General features: G+C 59.5%; 1 protein-coding gene across 2 annotated transcripts in view; it reads left to right on the forward strand.

Annotated features, from left to right (window-relative positions):
* The window catches only part of Fam19a5 (family with sequence similarity 19 (chemokine (C-C motif)-like), member A5), a gene marked incomplete at its 5' end in the record, with an annotated part of 105,839 nt that overhangs the window by 57,208 nt on the left and 29,597 nt on the right, over positions 1-19,034 (forward strand). Inside the window, 1 exon segment of one of the 2 annotated variants that reach the window (XM_013511696.1) lies at positions 904-1,218. Within the exon segment in view, the coding sequence (XP_013367150.1) occupies positions 904-1,118 (215 nt within the window). The 3' untranslated portion in view covers positions 1,119-1,218. 2 annotated transcript variants of the gene reach the window in all.

Genomic DNA, 19,034 nt, shown 5'->3' on the forward strand with positions numbered 1-19,034 from the left:
AGGGGACACAGCATCCAGGAAGAGGGAGGCATCTGTGCCATCATCCTCGGGGGCAGTGGCACAGCCAGGGCGGGTGATGGTGCCTTTCTCAGGGACAGCACCTTCCCGACCCCGGGAGGGAGGGCCCAGCCCCAGGCCCGCTGGCTGCAGAGGAGCGGCCCGGGCAGCCACCTGCTGTGACCGCGCATCGACTGCCCAGCATCTTAGCCGTGGCCTCTGCCTCTCACCAGGCTTTGGGCGAGTGGAGAGTAGCACCCAGCAGCGAGGGTCCAGCACTGGGGCGCCCGGGATCATGGGGACCAGCTGTGGAGGGAGAGGTCTGCAACCTGGCCCACTGTGCTGGTCTCACTGCAAGGCTGAGCCTAGCAGAGGACGCTGAGAACTGGATGCTGGGTTGTGCCCACCTGGCAGGCCCAGAGCCCCCGCCTGAGGGGTCGAGTTAGGTGGCAAATGTGGGCGGAGTGGATGCCAAGCCAGGAAGCCTTCCGGGTGGCACAAACAGTTGTTCTCCTCTGAGCTGTGCAGTCAGTGGCCACAGGGCTGGGATGGGAGGGCTCCCTGCCTGGCCGGCTGGCCAAAGGCTCTGATGTGCAGACTGAGGCCCAGGACCTGCCCACTGCAGCGGCACGTCCACCGTACTCAGCCCGTGCCCTCTGGTGGACAGAAAACCTCGCGGTGGCTTTATGCTACTCGGTGTCTCACGCTAAATTAAATGGCTTGATGACAGATAAGCCACAGCCCGGCTGCCGTGGAACAGCAGTTTTATTTGGCTCTTGGATGCTGCTTTGATCAGGGGTGGGTAGAGCGGGGCACAGGTCTGGCCCCTCATCCTCCCAGGACTGGTCACTTTCAGGGCCGCCTGGACACAGCTTCCCGCATGACTCCTGCTCCGGTGTCCTGCAGGGTGTGGGCACACGCTCCGGATCCAGACTCCCCGAGCCCCGAGCGGTGACTCCGTCCTCAGAGACGTCACTCCATCAGATCCCTTCCAGCTGGTGTCCTGGGAAGAGCCCCATACCCGCTCACAGCAAGTGCTGCCCGCCCAGAACCGCCGAGGGGGACAGGTCTGCCCAGCAAGGCTCAGTGCAGGGCAGCCCGTGGACGCACAAAGGGTGTAGACCCGGCCACCCTCACTGCCAGTGGGTGCCCAGCGGTCCTGAGCACACAAAGCACCGTGGGCAGATGCAGACGGCAGAGTCAGCAACCCGCACCACCTGCCCCAGCGTCTGGCACAACCCTGCCCACCTTATCCAGGCCCAGGCCTCCCGGTCACTTTCTTTCCTGGGGCAGCCTCGGTTCTCTCCCCACGATGGAACAGAGCAGGCTGGGCATTTCCCCTGCAGCCCCAGCCTCTGCCCAGGGAAGGGAGACCTCCGCACGCTGTCCTGAGGAGGGGCGCGGCCGGGGGTTCCTGTGTCTATGTTGCTGCCCATCCTGGCCTGCCTGAATCCAATCCCCCGGGATGCCCAGCAGGCAGTGATGCCCAGGCCTGGTGCTGCCCCATAGGACAGTCCAGCAGGAGGCAGGAAAGGAGCGAAAGGGGCTTCCGTCTGGGGGCATGGCCGGAAGAGGCCTGTGGTTCCTGGCTCTGGGGCGATCCTGGGGCGAGCCAGCCCTGCACCCCATGGGTACAGAGGCGAGAGGTAACGGATGGAGCATCAGAGACGATGTCACCGGGCAGCGTGGCGTGCAGATGAGTTGGCACGGGCACAGTGATGAGGACGGACACACATTCCGGGCCCCTTGGAGCTGGCTTTGTGGCCACAGCGGGGGGTGCGGAGCCCCACCGGTGCAGACGCGAAGCCGGCTGTGGATGAGGTGGGCTGAGCCTGGCTCGGGTGATGAGGGTGACCTGGCACGGGTGGCTGTGGGAGCCAGGGACTCGGGGCTGTGGCTGCGTGGACAGGGAGTGGGCAGCCCTGAGCTGGGCTAGCAGGGCTGGGAGTGTGAGCTCACCGGCGGGCTCTGTGCGCCGTCCCCAGTAGGGGTGAGGGCTGCCAGCAGGACAGGGAGATGCCCCGCAGCAGGTGAGGGCATGCCGGGTCACTGGGGAGACAGAGCAGTGGGGGGGGGGGCAGTCATTGGCCATTGTTTCCCTACCCCTGGCCTCTGGGTGCTGGTGGCAGAAGGGAGGGAAGAGCACTCCTGGGGCGGAGGCCTGGAGAGCAAGGGACAGGTCTCCCCACAGTGCTGCAGATGGCCGGCGACATGCAGTGGCTCACAGGGAAGTGAGGACCTGTGGAGCCAGGGAGGACCTGGCACTGCCACCCCCAGGGCTGCAAGATTGGGACAGCACCGCCAGCGAGGGCCTGTGCTGCTCACTGTCTCCACGAGGGCTCCCGGTGCAGCTACCCAGCGGGGCTGCGGAGGGGCAGGGTGCCCGTGTTCTGCTCCACAGGCCGCAGGAGACATACCTGTCCTGGAAACCCTTCGCCCAGCTGCGCGAGTGACCTCCCTACCAACACGGTCATCCAAGTCTTGGGGCCTCCAAACTCCCCCGTGCGATGAAACCACGTGGGCTGTGGACATGGCAGTCTCCGCCCCAGCGACCCTGGGCTGGCCCGGGCCTGCCTTCCACGAGTGATGAAGGCTCTGCTTTCTGAGAGACAGATACTTTAACTGCCTGTCTCAGGCTCCAGAGCCCAGGGCTTGACCAACTTCACATCAAAAATACCTTTCAAAAATACTGTGTTGGTACTAATTATGGGTAGACTTTTTCTTGCTGTTATGCCATAAACAATAGTCTTTTCCTTGTATTGGGTGGATATGTCACCCAAAGATGAATGATCTAAACAAACTAGAAGCCGTTCTTTCAGAAATGGGAGACATGCGTTAGGCACGCACACTGTGTTAGGCATTAGACACACATTGTATAACGTCGATCCCCCGTGCCTCTGGCTGGGTCCACATGCCCCGCAGATGTCCCTGTCCGAGAGCTTTCCATCCGCGGCCGCGGGAGCCCGTGGCTCCTCTCAGGCAGTGCGGAGAGCATCTGTGTTGTGTGCGGGGACACGTGGCATCTGCGTTGCTGGTAGACATGGATGCTCACTTATCGCGGGCACACCCCTGTGTGTGGCGGAGCTGTGAGTCAGCCGCCGTCAACGCTGCCAAGCGCTTCTCGGAGCAGGTGTGCCCGTCCTGTGCCGCACACAGCTGGGGAAGCACAGTCTGAGCTCTTCAGACCTTGCTGCTCCGCTGGGCGCCCCGGTGCGTTCTGCAGTGTCCCTTGCCGAGTCATGACCCTGAACACTGAGCTGGTGGCCACGTGGGTGACATGCCTGTTGCATCCCCTACCATTGCCAGCCCTTCGTTAGAAGTGGCAGGAGCTCCCTGTCCTCTACCTCTGAGCCCTGCCACCTAGGTCTGCACCCGCCCTGTGCCCAACTTCTCCTTCGCTGAGCAGGGTGCGTGATGAGCAGAAGTCCTCCACTGTGCAGGGGTCCGGCTCCATCACCCGTGTCCTAGAGGTGACGGACATGCCGTGGTGGCTCTCCCGCCCTCCTCCGAGACCTCTGCCTTGCGGCTGCACCCGTCCCTTCTCCGTGCGGGCTGAGTGTTGCATGGGTCTGAGATGCATCTGCGCTTTCCTTGCTCTCTGCATGTGGGCATCCGACAGCTCCAGCATCATTTACTGGAAAGTTCTGGCCTGTACTCAGGATGATTTTATGTAAAGTTCTGAAACACTTTTTGAGGCAGAAGGGAGATGGGACTCATCACTGATTCTGCTATGGCTAATTAGCTAATCATTCGCCTGTCTAATCAGCTGCACGCCGGGGCTGAGCTCACACTGACTGCTATATATATTCACCCGCCCCCCATGCTAACGCACGGAACTGTGGGATTTCTGCTTCCGCCTCGTTTCCCGGGGTGGGGCTGCAGCCGGGAGGGGGTGTCCCTCCCACTTCCTGTCCCTGCTTTGTCCCCTCAGCCTGGACCATCCGCCCCGCCCCTCCTGGGAAACTGAGGGCCGGTTCCACAGGGTGCAGGAATGCCGTGGTCTCAAGGGTCCTCCGGCCCGGTGGCCTTCGTTGTGGCCTTGTGGGCAGAAGTGCGGGACCACTGCCCCCTTGGTGAGGCACAGCCCACAGCACACCTGTCCTGGGTGTTGGCCGGCAAGGCAGCTTGTCTCTGCAGACCCCACAGACAGCCCAGGGGGTGTGGTCCCCGTCACATGTGAGCTGGCAGCCGGGAGAGGACCCCAGGGGCCATGCACCCCTCTAGGAGAGGATGCTGAGCTCTCCCCCCAGTTCAGGAACAGCTCCCAGCTGCAGGCCTGGTTGGCAGTGTTTGCCTGGAGCTGAGTAGGTGCATCTGTGTGTTTTAATAGACCTATTTCAGAGAAGTTTTAGCTTCACTTTAGTAGCGGAACCGAGGGCCCCACGTCTCCCCCAGGGCTTCCTTGCTGTGCTGAGATGCCTGGGTTGGAATTTGCGTGTTGTTATTGACCCGAGGCCGCGGTTCAGACAGGACCCTGGTGGTGTGGTGCATGCCCTGACCTTTGCCATGTGTGTAGTACCACAAGTCACCAGGGTGGTGTCACCCAGGATAATTCCACCATCCCAGAGCTCCGCCTCAGCTGAGCCTTTTCCACATGTGCTAGACCGTGAGGACAGTGACCTCAAGGACACTCTGTCTCTGGGGAGCCTGATCCCGCTCTGCCTCCTGGCGAGGGACAGCCGGCAGCCGCAGCTGTCCAGCTTGGTCACTGCTACCTAATGGGGTGAATATCCACCTGCCCGCCCCTTTCACCCACAGGAAGGGAACGGGAGAGGGGCTGCTGCCCAGTATCAGGAGAAGGATCGGGAAGAGGAGAGGAAAGATTGCAAAACTCCTAATAAAATTACATTTCCTGAAATAGCCATAACCGTGATCGTGATGTATTTGCAGCCTTATCGGTTCTGACGCGGCCGCTGTGGATTAGAGACCAGGAGTGTCCCCCGCTCCGCCCCCGCCCCGCCCCACGCGCCTCTCTCCTGTTGATATTTATTTATCTCACAGGCTTTGCTTGAATATTGATGCTCCTCAGGACTCCCACACTGCCCTGTGACTTGCGCCCGCTTAATTCAATTTCTCCTCTGTTCCGACTCCCCTGACAAAAGTAATCGGCTTCCCGCCGCCTGGGCTGCGGCGTTCCCAGCGCCAGCTCCATCTTCAGGGGGATAATCCCCAGGAGAGGCACCTGCTGCCGGGATTAACTCCTTCCCAGTGTACAGATCAACTCAGCGAGAGGAGGACTGAGTCGTCCAAGGGGACCTTGCAGTGGCCAGAGCTTCTGTTTCCTCCCAGCATGCACTGCTGAGATCCTGGCCTTCCAAAACAATGGTGCAGAAGGTGGGGCCTTGGGAGGGGGTGGGTCCGGGGATCAGCACCGCACAAAGGAGGTGGCAGTTTGTTCACCCCTCTGCCATGCGGGAAGCCTGAGGGTGCAGGCTGGGACCCAGGAAGCAGCTCCCAGCTCTGCTAGTATCCTGACCCTGGACTTGCAGCGCCCAGGACCGTGAGAGACAAGCACTCTCCTCTTCCGTGCAGACTGGGTGTCTGTGACAGCAGCGTGAGTGGGCTAAGACAGGCGTCGCCTTGACCTCGGGGGTTTAGGAAGGAGGCCTAGGGTTCATCGGCAGGAAGCAGGGAGGCCCGCAGGGAAGAAAACTCGGCCCCGGGCCCCCCTCCTCGCAAGCCCAGGCAGCTGCCTTCCTTTCTCGCCACGTCCTGTTCTCAGGGAACCTTCATGCATGCTGCACCTGGGGGAGACAGGGCCACCGCCCGCATGACCAGGCGTCTCGGGCCCACGGGTTCCAGTCACTGTGGCAGAGCCCCCCCGCCCCATGAGCTGCCCGTGGGACCAGGGAGCACCCTGCCTTTGTGATTCCTTGAGGGGTCACAGAAAGGGTCCCTCCTCCCCTCCCAGGCGAACAGCGTCCTCTCTCCCTGCACAAGGTCGCCCTGAGTGGCCCAGAGCCAGGTGCCAGCAGGGCAGTGTCCCCTTGGCAGCATCCCGCCGCCACAAGCAGGGCACCTGAGCTGTCGCCCGTCCTCCTCTAGCACTGTCTCCTGCTGCTTCACATAGGAGCAGCCAGGGCCCAGAGACTGCCGGAGCCCAGTGGAGATCACGGGGTCCCCCCACCCCACCCCCCAGAGCTGTGTCTCCAGTCAGCCAGTTGGAAGTAGAAAAACCAAGCAAACCCTGGCTCTGGCCCCTCCTCCGGGTCCCTGGCCAGGGCTTGGTGACTGTCAGCACAAAGTGGATGAAGTCGCTGGCCGCAAAAGGGGCAGGAGCCCTTCCTGCCGGAGTGCAGAGGGCAGAGCTGGGAGCGGGAGCATGGGCACCGTGGAGTGTGGGGCAGGGGCAGGGGCCTCACGGGGAGCTCCGGTCGGCCCTCGGGACAGCTCAGGGCGGGCTCGTGCCGCCTGTAATCCCGTAATTGGCCGGTAATCACTGTGTGTGCTATGCGGATTGGCATCCTTAATAGTGGTTTTTACAGTAATAAATGCAGTATTTGTTACAGCTCCTCCATCTAGGGCACTTCTGCTTGGAAGGGGTCGTTGTGATTTGGTTGCAGGGTTTAGAGTGTGCACTTCAGCAAGGACCCCCGCTGCAGGAGCGTGCTGCACGCAGACCCCTCCAGAGGCGCTGGGCACAGGTCGGGGCACTTGGCCCGCGCCCACCTGTGTTGCTCTGGGTATGGCCAGCACCATGCCAGGCCTCTGTTCCCGCTACCCATGACGAGAGCCTCTGTTGACAGGGATGGGGTCGGGCCGGCAGCCGGTGTGGCCTGAGCAGAGTGGAAGCCAAGGTCGGGGCTCCTGGCAGCAGAGCAGGGCTTCGGAGCAGCTGGTTAACGGCGCGGCGATTCTGCCGCCTCATCAGGATGAAGGAAAGTGCCGGGTCGAAGCATTCCGTCACAGCCCTGACGGCCAGCAAGCACCTCCTAAGTTGTATGAGGGCGATTTCGCATGATGGAGGCCATTATGAACCACAGCTCCTCCGCAGCGGGCTTTATGGGCCCCTGGTGACTCGGCTCTGTGTGTGATAAATAAGTCCAGGAAACACCATTTCCAGAGGCCGTGACAGGGCATGCCACCTTACCTGCTGGAATGAAAACCCTTGTTAAATCAAACTGTCATTGTCATTAACCATACATTAGGAAACGGGGGTGGGGGGCATCACACTCAGGGACTGAGGAGAAAACACAGGGGCACCTGTGTGTCCCAGGGACACGGGAAGCCTGCGGCAGAGAGAGCACTGTCCAAACATTCCTGGAGTCATACATGTGGAAGGCGAGGACCCTGCCCCCGTGCCAGACCTCTCTGGCTGAGCTTGCTCCCACAGGGCTCCCCCAGCAGCAAGAACTCCCTCCAGCAGCTGAGGTGGTCAGGGCCTCGGCCGGTACCTGCTGGTGTCCAAGTGGGCATGGAATGGTGTGATTTTATCCTAATCCGGGGGCCAGGCCCACCCTCTCCCACCTCAGGGAGATTCTGTCCTCTGGGGCCCACTGCGACCTCAGAGGTCCCAGCTGGGTGGTCTTGGCTGGCTGGGCTTGCAGCCCCAGCAGCTGCCTCTGTCTTTGGGGCATCGCAGTGTTCCCGACGTCCGCATGCCCAGGCAGCCCAGAGCAGCAGTGCCTTCAGTGCTGCTGTCTGAGAAGAACCTGCCATCCCGGCCAAGAGACTGCAGCTAATCCAGATCCCAAGAGGCAGACTCGGGCACCCAGTGGCTCTGATACCTGAGGCGGCTTCAGGGCTCCTCCAGCCCTGGTCACCAGACATGACGGCAGCCCCTCTGCAGACAGTGGACAGAGAAGTTGGTCTGAGGGAAGTCACCCCGCTTCCCTCTCTGGCCTGCAGGTCTATGCAGCATGTTTATAACTAGTGTCTACCTTGAATATGTTTATAACTATGTTCTAGAAATTTCTGAGAGGTTTGGACTGCAGACTGCAGAGAGAAACAGAATACAAAGAAGAAAATGGAAATAATTTTATTATCTCCAAAGAAATCTCTTCTAAATGATTAAGTTTCCTTGAACTTACCAGAAAAGGAAAAGGAATGTGCCACGTGGAGGGAGTGGCCGAGTGTGAAATAATATCTCTTAAAAGCACGGTGGGCAGCGGACACCTCAGCTGGGTATAGAATTTCAGGGCGACTGATTCTCCTCCAGAGCACGGAGGCCCTGGCTCCACGTTCTGTCAGAGCCACCCGATTTCACTCGTGCTGACACAGCGCCCACCCCTCTCTGCACGGTGACCTCTGAGATCACACACAGGGCTCTCTGGATGCTGGATTCAGATGCGATGTGGTTACGTCAGTGTGGTGACCCGGGGACAGTTAGCACTGGCAGTTCCAGTCCCCTCAGGGACCTACCCTGGTGTCTGTTTGGTTCTTGCCTTCCCTGCAGTCTCTGTCCTCTCGGGATTCCTATGGGCAGGGTTCTCCCGGGGAGCAGAACCTGGCAGCTGGGCACACGTGAGCCACCGTAACTGTTGAGAGTACTGAAGTGCTCAGGACCAGGGAGCTGGATCCTGAGTCTCTGCCCTGAGAAGCCAGGCTGCTCCTGCTCATGTTCTGAGTGAGGTCCTGGGCCCTGGCCTGCAGTCACTGTGTTTTCCCCAGCGGCCCCACTGTGAGCTCTTGTGCACTCTTCCTTTTTCCCTCATGGTTACTGTCCGGCAGCCATTGCTCCTGCTGATACAGCAGTGTCTCTCTCATGGGCCCTTGGCAGTCTGTTTCCAGGCAGAGGAGAATGAGGGGAAGATGCTGAGAATGAGGGTGGCTTAGGACCCTCTGTTTCCGCAGCAGCTTCTCCCTGAGCTGGCTCTGCTGGCCAGGGAAGACCAGCCATACTTTGGGGGACAGGTGGGGACAGTCAGTGCCTCGTCACTGCTGGGTGGAGAGGGCTCTGTGTTTGGAGGGTGGACTGTGTGTGTGCATGTGTGCCTGAGCACCTCCCCGAGGTCCTGAGGTGACAGGTGCAGCGGAGGCCTCGGAGGACATGGGGTGGACGTGGTAGGCCCGGCTGGCATGAGTCTCCTCCACTGCACAGATCTGCTTCTGCCTCAAGGTTCCGCCCACAGGACTCCTTGGGCCCCAGCTTCCTCACCTGTCACTTCTGGGGCTGTGATCCCCATGCCGTGGCCTTCAGGCTGCCATTCGTGCACTAGAGCAAGACCCTGCGTGGTGTGCAGGGCTCCCCTGGGCTCCCCGAGTGTTGGCTAGGTTGGTGGTGTGGTCTCCAGACTGACGCTGCCAGCTGAGCCCTGCGCTCCTGCCCGTGTGGACAGGGAGGTATGTGCACTCCTCGGGCCTTGGTGGACAGGCTGACTTGAGTCCTCCTGCCCTCCTCCCAGCACAGACCTGAGGAGGGCTGTGGGCTCTGCACATCACTGTCTTGGCCATGACGAGTGAGCCATGTGACGGGCACGGTGCCCTCAGCAGGCCTGGGCAGCCCATCACCAGCCCTGGGCAGGGCTCTACTGCCTGCTGGCACCTTCACTCTCTGAGGAAGGGGACGCCTGCCTGCACCCCAGGGCCACCGCACCAGCACGGATGTATCTGTCCTGCCATCCTGAGACGGCGGCTACAGTGTGTTTGAGGGGGTCAGCGGCTGCCAGCACCATACAGCTGTGACAGAAACCCCAAGAGCTGCAGCAGCGCCTACCGGTCCTTCTGAGCTCGGGACACTGAAGAGAACCTGAGCCAGGACTGGAGAAGGAGCCCTACCTCGGGGGCCACGGCCTCCCTGTGGGTGCCTAGGCCTGGCTTCTGCCCCTGTCCAGGGCAGCCAGGGAACACCGGGCCTGAGCTCTGGGGCTGCTCGGGACAGGCCTCTGCACGTGGTGTAAGGTCTCAGTGACTCCGAGGCCTGGGGGAGAGCAGCGCTGGGGTGCAGTGGTGTGTGTGTGCATGCGTTGTGTGAGAGCCCGGCACACACACCTCCTGCCCATGGGCTAGAATTGCTCATCAGGAAGCTTCTAGAAATAAAGAGTTTGTCCCGGAAATGGCACATGCAGCCCACCTGAAGAGAGCAAGAAAAATACAGTAAAAAGCCAGTGTCCTCTTGCAAATTCACGGCTGGGGGCACGTGCCCAGAACCGTGGACACAGACTCACCACTGCCGTCCCTGGAAGCTGCCAAGGACACCTCACTTCGTGGAGAACTTGCAGCGTCCATGGGCCCTGCCCAGACCACGTGGACCACCTCTGTGTCCTCTGGTGTCCACCGCACAGCCTGCCGGTGCCAGGGTGGGTCTTGTGCTGAAACCCGAGAACCCCTGTTTCTTCCCCTCGCCCACACAGGCAGCCTCCCGAGCCTCTCACCTGTAAACAAGGAGAGCGGTGCTCTCCTTGGGCTCCAGGGAGTCCACGCAGCCCATTCCAGACTCTGGCTTTGCCACTGTGGCAGGTGTGGATGGGTGGCCAAGGCCCAGGCCTCCCGTGCATATGGGAGACGGGATGTCAGGTCCAACACGGGAACTCTGCTGCCTCAGGCCAGACACCAGCCGGGCTGGCTTCACTCGGTTCGGAAACTCAGAAAACAGGGATCAGAGCAGGGTGGAAATGAACAGGTCGTCAGGTGAGACTCGCTCTCACTTCAGTCATCCAAAGCCGGGGAAGACAGGTCCGGTGGAGACGCCTTTCTGGATTCCAGGCCTGGGGCCAGGTGGCGAATTCTTTAGCATAGTTGAAAGAGCGCTGTCCTCTTTGCAAACGGGATAAATCCTCTGTGTTAGCCAGATACATGGCCCCATCCTCTGCTGATCAAACAGCAGCACCCGCCTTGGTGCAGGGCATCAGGGGAGAACATGGTGGGCTCTTTGCGCTCTGTTCTGTCCCCTGGACCCGTAGGTCCTTTTGCTGGTCATCTGTGAGCCCCACGGCACCCCCTACCCAAGACAGGCGTCCATGGCAGTTGAACTCAGTGAAAAGTTTATTGGAGCCCTGACCCCAGTGCTTGGGACCGTGACCCTACTTGGAAGCAGAGACATTCCAGACGTGGCCAAGTGAAGAAAGCCCCGAAGGACAGAGGGCCCCATCCGGTCTGGCTGGTGCCCTGGGGAGCAGGGAAGTCTGGACAGATGTGCAGGAAGGTGGCCGCATGCCACCAGGCCAGCTGGAGTGACACTGCTACGATTAAGGACACAGGATCGCCACCACCGCCAGGAGGCAAGGGGGCAGGTGGGTCCTCCCAGAGAACCCGGCAAGGGGCACAGCCCCCACACCCCAGGTGGAACTGCGGCCTCTGTGGGACAACATACTTCGATGTCGGAGCTGCCTGGCCGTGTTGTTACAGTGACTCTAGGGGCTGGATGTGGGACCGGCTCACCCTCCCCACTTCCTCCCGGGGCCAGGTCTGGGCAGCCAGGCTCCGCCCACTCCCTCCTGTGACCCCCTTTCTGCTCCCTGGCTTCTGAAGTAGCCCTTGCCTCAGTCTTCCCCATGGCTAGGGCTGGGCCTCTTTGGGAGAGCAAACCCCACCTGGCCCTGCATCTGGCATCCACGCAGCACCCAAGCCTCACATTCAGGACCCCTCATCCGATCTGGCAGCCTGAGGTCCCGAGACTACCCATCCCCACCATGCCCAGCCTCCTTGGTGTGACCTGACTCTGAGCCCCGCAGCGTCCCTCCAGGCAGATGCTACAGTATAGACTCAGAGGCACCCATCCCCGAGGGGTTTACCGCAGCGGGGCAGGTTAGGAGGGGGTGAGTGGCTGCCACCTGTCTGGCCCTGCTGGCCACGTCCACTGATGTCACGTGCTGTCTGTGCTCCTCCGTCTCCCCTCACAACAGTGAGCAGGATGAACCCCTGGCCTGCAGGGCCCTGTCACCCCTCACCAGTGTGACACCCGCAAGGGTGACAGCAGGCCTGTGCCCAGCCCTGCTTGGAGCCCCACTGTCACCCCACCACAATGGCCTGGGGGTGACCTGCCTCTGTGGGGTTTTGTTTCTGGAGCCAGAGCCGGGCTCATGGCCACAATCAGTGACGTGAGGTTCCTGTTGCCTTAAACCTGAGTGACACTGCCGAGTGCTGCGTCCTCGTTCACGTCCACCCCCCATATCATGGCTGTCCACTCACCCCGAATTCATGCAAGTTGTTGTTTAGAGAGTTGGCATCAGTGTCTGCGTAACACTCAGCCAGTTTTCATAAGAACAATTTGCGTCCTCCACTTGATGGAGTCAGGTCTTTGTAATTAAGCCTTTCAAGGGCAGTAACCCTCCCAGCTGTCACGGGCAGCACCAGGTGTGAAGACACTCAGCCCTGGAGGGCACAAGCAATCATGGACAGGCATGGACACCGCTGCCATGTGCCAGGTTGTCATTCAGACATTTACACAGATGGGCGAGAGTACTGGCTAATAGTTACCTAGTAAGCTAACCAGGAGGCCGGCGCTGGGGGAGCACCAGGTACCAGCACCTCTGGCCCCAGGGTGATGGTTCCACAGCAGCTGGCCCTGCAGCACCCGCTTCCTCGGACTCAGGTTGCTCTCGGCACTTGCTGTTCACAGCCCCATTCCCAGCTGAGCAGATGAGGCTCAGTTTGCAAAGTGACTCCGTGCAAAGTGATGCCTGGGGCCTGAGCTGGGTGGTCAGGCAGTCAGGCCGCAGACCCACTCTCTTGTCTGTCCCTGTAGCCCCAGGCACAGTGTCCACCCAGGATCAATGAGTGATGGATGATACGGGTGGACGGTGGGAGAGGAATGGATGGTGAGTGAGTGGAAGGATGATGGATGGATGGAAGATAGATGGGTGGGTGAGTGGCTGGATGAATGGATAGATAGATGGCTGATAGATGGGTGGGTGAGTGGCTGGTTGAATGGATGATAGATTGCTAGATGAGTGGATGGATGGATAGATGAAGGGATGACGGATGCATGGGTGGATATTTCATGCACCTGCCATGGAAGCTTCTCATGAACATGACATGTCTAAGTCCTAGTGAGGGCCTCAGCTTCCCATAGGAGCAGGCAGAGCTCTGAGCCTCAGTGTCCGTTGGCTGTGGCCTGTGTCGCCCAGAGGAGCTGGCAGTCCGTCTGCAGGCAGGCCCTCACTCTGGGTCTTGTGCTCTTTCCTCACGTCCCAGAGATGGACCTACTGCACCAAGCACCAGCCCTCTATGCACCTGGCTTGGCCTAGGCCACCACTTTAAATGAAGACAGTCTGAGTGGGGGTGCGTGTGGTTGCCCCATACAGCGAATCCTGCCTGTCCATAGCTCTGCTCCACGAGCAGGGGGCCTGGGGCCTCCGGGGCCAGATGGGAGATGCCTCTTTTTCTGCACATTCAAATTAAAAACTGCTGTCTCTCCTGTCTTCCCTCTTCAACAGCTCCTGTCAGTTCTTAGGAATTTGCCCAAGAAAAATGATTAGAGTCTTTTTTCTTCCTTCCTCTTACACGGCTCCATCCTAATGAAATAATGAAACAGGTAGCTCATGACAACTGCAGGGCTGTGGCTTTTTTTCCCCTCTCTCCATCTAATTTGATTACCCGAATTTGGAGTGTTTTGCACTACGCGGCACGGAGTGCTAATCATGAAGCGGGGCTCCCCATTCTTGAGGGCTGGTGGGGACAGTTCTAGGCAGCTAATGAATCACTCTAATCAGAGAGCCATCTCGAAAATTAATACATTCTACTGTAACTATTTAAAGAAAAAATAATTATCAAGACTGTGCTCACTAAATTATGCTGTCTAGAAGTTGTAGAAAGAAAATGCTGTCTAATTTGAAGATGTAATCTGGGTTTTGCAGATTTTTCTTTTCTTAAATGATTAAAAGATTGAGCATGGAGTTTCAAGAACCTGAGAACTCCGCCCTGTTCTGGCGGCTTTCCTCCTCCTTGGGTCGTGGCCTCCGTCGGGCACCTGCCCTGAGATCACTGGGTCTTCAGGCCACTCTGCCCCCAGCCTGCTCTGGGGTAGGTGGCTCTTCCCTCTCCTGAAGGGCCTGTTTCTCTGGATGGTGCTGAAGGAGAGGCTTGAGTCCCCAGCCTCAGGGGAGAGCTATGTCCTGTCGAGCAAGACCTTACTGGGTCTGAGATGACCTTGGAGCTGGGGCCTTCCAACCTTCCTGCCTCCCACAAGGCTGGCGCTCACGGAAGTCCTCAGTCTGGAGACCCCAGGCTTCAAAAACAAGTGCAGACCCCTCCCTGGCCCACACACCTTCTCTAGAAGCAAACCACACTTCTGGAGCCCATCTGGACTAGGCTTCCAGCCCCTTCCCCTTGGCTCATCCCCAAGATCTTGGGACATGGGAGATCCAGCCAGGCCAGGACCAGCTGAGACCCTTGAGCCAAAGCTGAGAACACGATGCAGAGATGGCACTGCCTGAGACTGGCCCCCAGCTCACAGGGTCAGCCTGGGTGGCCCTGCAAGTTGTGCGCATAGGTTCCCTCCTCCCTGATGGTGGTCTCCTGGAGGGGTACGGGGGCCAGGGCAGACACTGAGCCCTGAGGCCATGGCCTAGCCCAGGGACCACCCTCCCTTTCCCCTGGCTGCCACAGGCTGCCTCAGACATCCCTCAAAGCCCAGGACAAGGCCTGCAGCACCCAAGGTAACTCAGGCCAAGGCTATGGAGATGGAGGGGGACAGTCCAGGACTGTGCTCCCTGGACAAACAGGAAATGGTGAAGGGCTGTGAGAGGAGGTTGCATTTCCTGGGTGTGAAGGAGTCAGTCGGAGCCTGGCCTCCTGTGTGTAGACCGAGGAGACGAGGTTAATCCTGTGAATGGTGGTGAAATGCCAGCGCAGTGCTCTGAAGCCCAGAAACTGGAGCGCCTCAGACACTACAGTGGCTGGAACTTCCTGTGAGGTCTACATAGAGCTGTGCAGAGAAGGAAGGAAGCCGCATACCTGACACAGGCAAGGGGTCCATCCAGGGAGCTGCTGCTGATCGTAATGATGACAATGATGGTGCTGGTCGTGATGGTGATGAAGGTGGTGGTGATAATGGTGATGATGGTTTTGCCGATGATGATGACGATGATGACCATGCTGATGGTGTTGGTGGTGATGATTGTCATGATGGTGATGATGGTAATGATGCTGGTGGTGATGATGGTAGTGATGTTGATGGCAATGGGTGGTGGTGATGATAGTGATGGTGGTGATGGTGGTGGTGGTGGTAGTGGTGGTAGTGATGATGGTGATGATGCTGGTGGTGGTGGTGGTGATGATAGTCATGATGGTGATGATGCTGGTGATGGTAATGATGCTGGTGGTGATGATGGTAGTGATGGTGATGGTGATGGGTGGTGGTGACAATAGTGATGGTGATGGTGATGGTGGTGATGATGCTGGTGGTGGTGGTGGTGGTGATGATGCTGGTGATGGTGATGGTGGTGATACTGGTGGTGGTGCTGGTGGTGATAGTGGTGGTGTTGGTGATGATGGTGGTGATGATGGTGATGGTGATGATGGTGATGTGGTGGTGATGATGGTGATGATGATGATGATGATGATGGTGGTGATGATCAGGATGACAGTGATGATGGTGATGATAGTGATAGTAATGATGGGAGGGCATCTGTAGGCTTAGGTGACCGCTACAGAAGAAGCAGCTTGACTGGGTCTGCAGGACAGGGGTTCTGCACAGAATGGGAAGCAGAGGAGACTTTGCAGCCTGATTCTCAGGCTTTGAGGCTTCAGGAAGGTCCTCTGGAGGGGCGGGCAGGCCAGACAGTGTGGCGCCTTCCTGAGCCTCTCCACCTGCCTCCTCTCCACCCTGCTTGGCTGAAGGATACAGAGGCAGCTGGCCGGCCCCAGCTGTGAGCAGGAGGAAGTCAGCACTTTGATTACCTGGGACCCAGATCTAATTACTGCACGAGGCTGCAGGTGACCTGATGTTTAACCATGGGACTCACTAGAAGTTCCTGAGTCCAAGAGCAGAGATGCCACCACCTCTGACCGTGGGGAACGAAGTCTCCTTTTGATTCTACCCCGCACATCTCCCTGATCCAAAGGCGTGCCTCCACAATTCCTGTGCGTCTGCCATGGGCCGTCCCCAGTGTGAGCCCAGAACTGTCCCTGGACACCAGCGTCCTCCTTGGGTGGGGACAGGGATGTGGGCCTTCCCAGAGTTTTCCTCATCCCAGGGCAAGTGCCTCCTGAGTGCCCCTTTGCAACCCAGGCTGCCTCCCAGCTAGGCTCCTGAAGGCCTGGACCTAGCAGGGTTGTGCCCGACCCACAGCAGACCAGGCCTCTGTGCTGACCAGCCAGCACCAGCTGTGCCCCGTGCCACTGACCAGCCTGCTGTGGCCTGGTAGTGGGCAGATGCCTGGAGCTTCAGACTTAAATACTGTGCAGACCCCTTGGAGGGAAGCCCCGTCCTTCCCTGCAGCCCGCTGCTGACCTACATTGCCTTGGTTATAATGCTGCAAGTATATGAACAAACGCAGAGCCGGAGCCCTCCAAGACCATAAAACCGGAATGAACCGAAACCCATTTACAAATTAAACACAAACAAAACTGCAAAACCAATAAAATTTAAATTTGCAGCATTAATTTTACAAGGCAGATGTTTCCCAGAGACACAGGCACCGGAATTGGGCCCCAGGGTGCAGGAGCTACCTGCTGCTGCGTGAATCTCCTGGCTCATTCCGCCGTGCCTGCTCACACTCGCAGGGGTGCTGCCTGGGAGCGTGCTAATAGCTGCATGGCTTTGTTTGTTGTCGTCAACCTGATACTGAACTCAGAGCCATCCCACAAGGCATGTTTCATAGCTGTTCCTGGTAACTTGCTTGCGCTGTCTGTCGTCTTTGCTCGAGGACAGCTTCGCCTTGCAGCGGAGTCGGGCGCTGCTTTGAACAGGAGTAATCCAATTATTGCAGGGACTGCGAACAGAAGAAAATTTCATTGCATATTTACTGCCACACTTACTGCTAATGAACTGCCGTAGGCATGGAGGGGGAGGAGGAGGGAGACGGCAGCGCTTGGTGCTGGGTACTGCTACCCCAGGCCTCCCCCCAGGAGCGACACAAGGCCCCCCTCATCCTGTTGGAATTCAGCTCAGGTCCCGGGACTGGATGGACCCTTGCTTCATGTGATTAAACACAGTCTCAGACACACGCCCGCCCCGTGCACACCTGTGCTCACAGGCCCACACTTGGCTTGCATGTGGTAGGGTATAGAGCCTTGGGGCTGTGGGGGGCCCACTGTAGGCCACAGAGGAGGCACCTGCCTACGCTAGGTATCACTACTCTTGACAGCACATGCTCAGGAAAGGCAGGTGGAGAGGGTCCCTGGCCTCGAGCGCTGGCCCCAGGGCCCCAAGTCCGCTGGAGAAGACTTGGAAGGAAGCTTATAGCCCGCATGGACCTCAGCCTCCTCCTGTGATGGAGCCAGCCAGGGCTAGGAGAAAGTCGCCAGGCTTCCAGGTATCAGGAGAAAGAAGCAGCAGGACGGCTTCCTCACTGGCCATTTCCCGCGCACCCTGTGGGCCGTCCCTCCCGCGGGGACAGCCAAGGAACGTGACTCCAGCCAAAACGTCTCCCAGCCTCAGGGCCGCTGACGGCGGCTGTGCGACTGAGGGTGTGCAGTGCGGGGTGGGCGGCATCTCACGTGAGGTCAGCTGCAGCGCTCCAAACTATGTGCTGAGGACACGTGTAGACATGTGCATTCGTGTGTGTGCTGTGTGTGTGGCCAGATCAGAGGCGTGTGTGGGTCACCTGGCAGTGCCTTTGGGGAGGCCTGTTCATGGAGACAGAGGCCTGTGGACCTGCCGGAGGCCTGGCAGAACCCATTCACTCCGTCCCTGAGGCAAACCTCTTTCCTCTGAGGACAGGGCCTCCCCGTTCTGTCATCCAGGCATGCCCAGAGGGGCTTCCTTCCCCAGCTGGGGCAGGCGGAGAGGACACAGGGTATGGGAGACACGAATCCCTGACCACGGCCCGTGGAGGAAACGTGGCGGCTCTCACACATTGCAGGCTGTGACAGTCGTGCAGGGCCCCGCCATCAGCCCGTCCCTCGTGTCCTCAGGAAGCTCCGTCGGCCTCCGGGGATATCCTTCCCCTCCCCTGAGAGCTGCCGGGACTGCTCAGCAGTCCCCACATGGAACAGTGCTGTGAGGCGTGGGTGTGAAAGTCCCTTTGTCCCCGGGGCCTGCTGGCCCAGCGCCAGCTCTGTGCCTCCCTCTGCGTCCAGCAGGAAGTGGCTGGGCTGCACACGGCACTGGGGGCCAGCAGAGCACCTGAGTGGCCGGCGCTGTGGCCTGCATCCCCAGCGCTGGTTCCCGGCACACCCCGTCTGGAGTCTGGGCAGGGCCAGCGTTTCTGCTCTCCGCCCACTGTGCAAGCTTCCGAGCACCCAGAGTGGTCTGCTTGCGTGTGCGTGTGGGAGTGAGCCCTGAGCCTGCACACATGCGGGTGTGTACACACATGTGCCTGTTGTGTGTGTGCTTACATGTGCACAGGCGTGTTTGTGCACACATGAGCCTGTGGTCCGAGTACCGTGTGGCCAGGCATTTTGGCTGCAGCATGGCAGACCTCATCTCAGCCCTGACTCGGGCCCCAGGCCCCACCCTTTCCCTCCCTCCCGCCCGGGCCTGACCCTGAGCGCTGTGTGTCATGTCATCACACCCTGTTCCCGGAGCTCCCAGTGACTGTGGAGCTCTGCTCAGCCCCCACCTCAGCTCTCAGATCAGAGCACGTGAGGGGCCTTGCCCCTGCAGCTGCTGCCCTGCCCTGCCTGGTCTGGGCTAGCCTGGCCAGACGACCAGGCCTGCTCTGTGTGTGGAAGGCTATGCTGCAGCTCTTGGGGCTGGAGGTGCCCTTAGCAGACAGCAGAGTTCCCGCGGCAAGTCGGGGCAAGAGGAGACGGCCCTGGGGCCCTGGGGCCCTCGTGATGTCTCTGAGGCTCAGAATGCAGGCAAGGTCTGGCTGTGCTGAGCACCTCCTTCAGGTGGCTCATGGGGCCAGGTGGGATTCCTGCAGGTCCAGCCAGAGCCTTTCCAGTGCCAGCTCAGTACACATGCACACACACACGTACACTGTCATTAGCTTTGGGAATTCTCAGACACCGTAAATGGGTGCTTAGGGTGCGGTGTGTGTGATAACCCT

Source organism: Chinchilla lanigera, unplaced genomic scaffold (assembly GCF_000276665.1).
Source record: "Chinchilla lanigera isolate Chin_1 unplaced genomic scaffold, ChiLan1.0 scaffold00012, whole genome shotgun sequence".
In the NCBI taxonomy this organism is placed as follows: domain Eukaryota; kingdom Metazoa; phylum Chordata; class Mammalia; order Rodentia; family Chinchillidae; genus Chinchilla; species Chinchilla lanigera.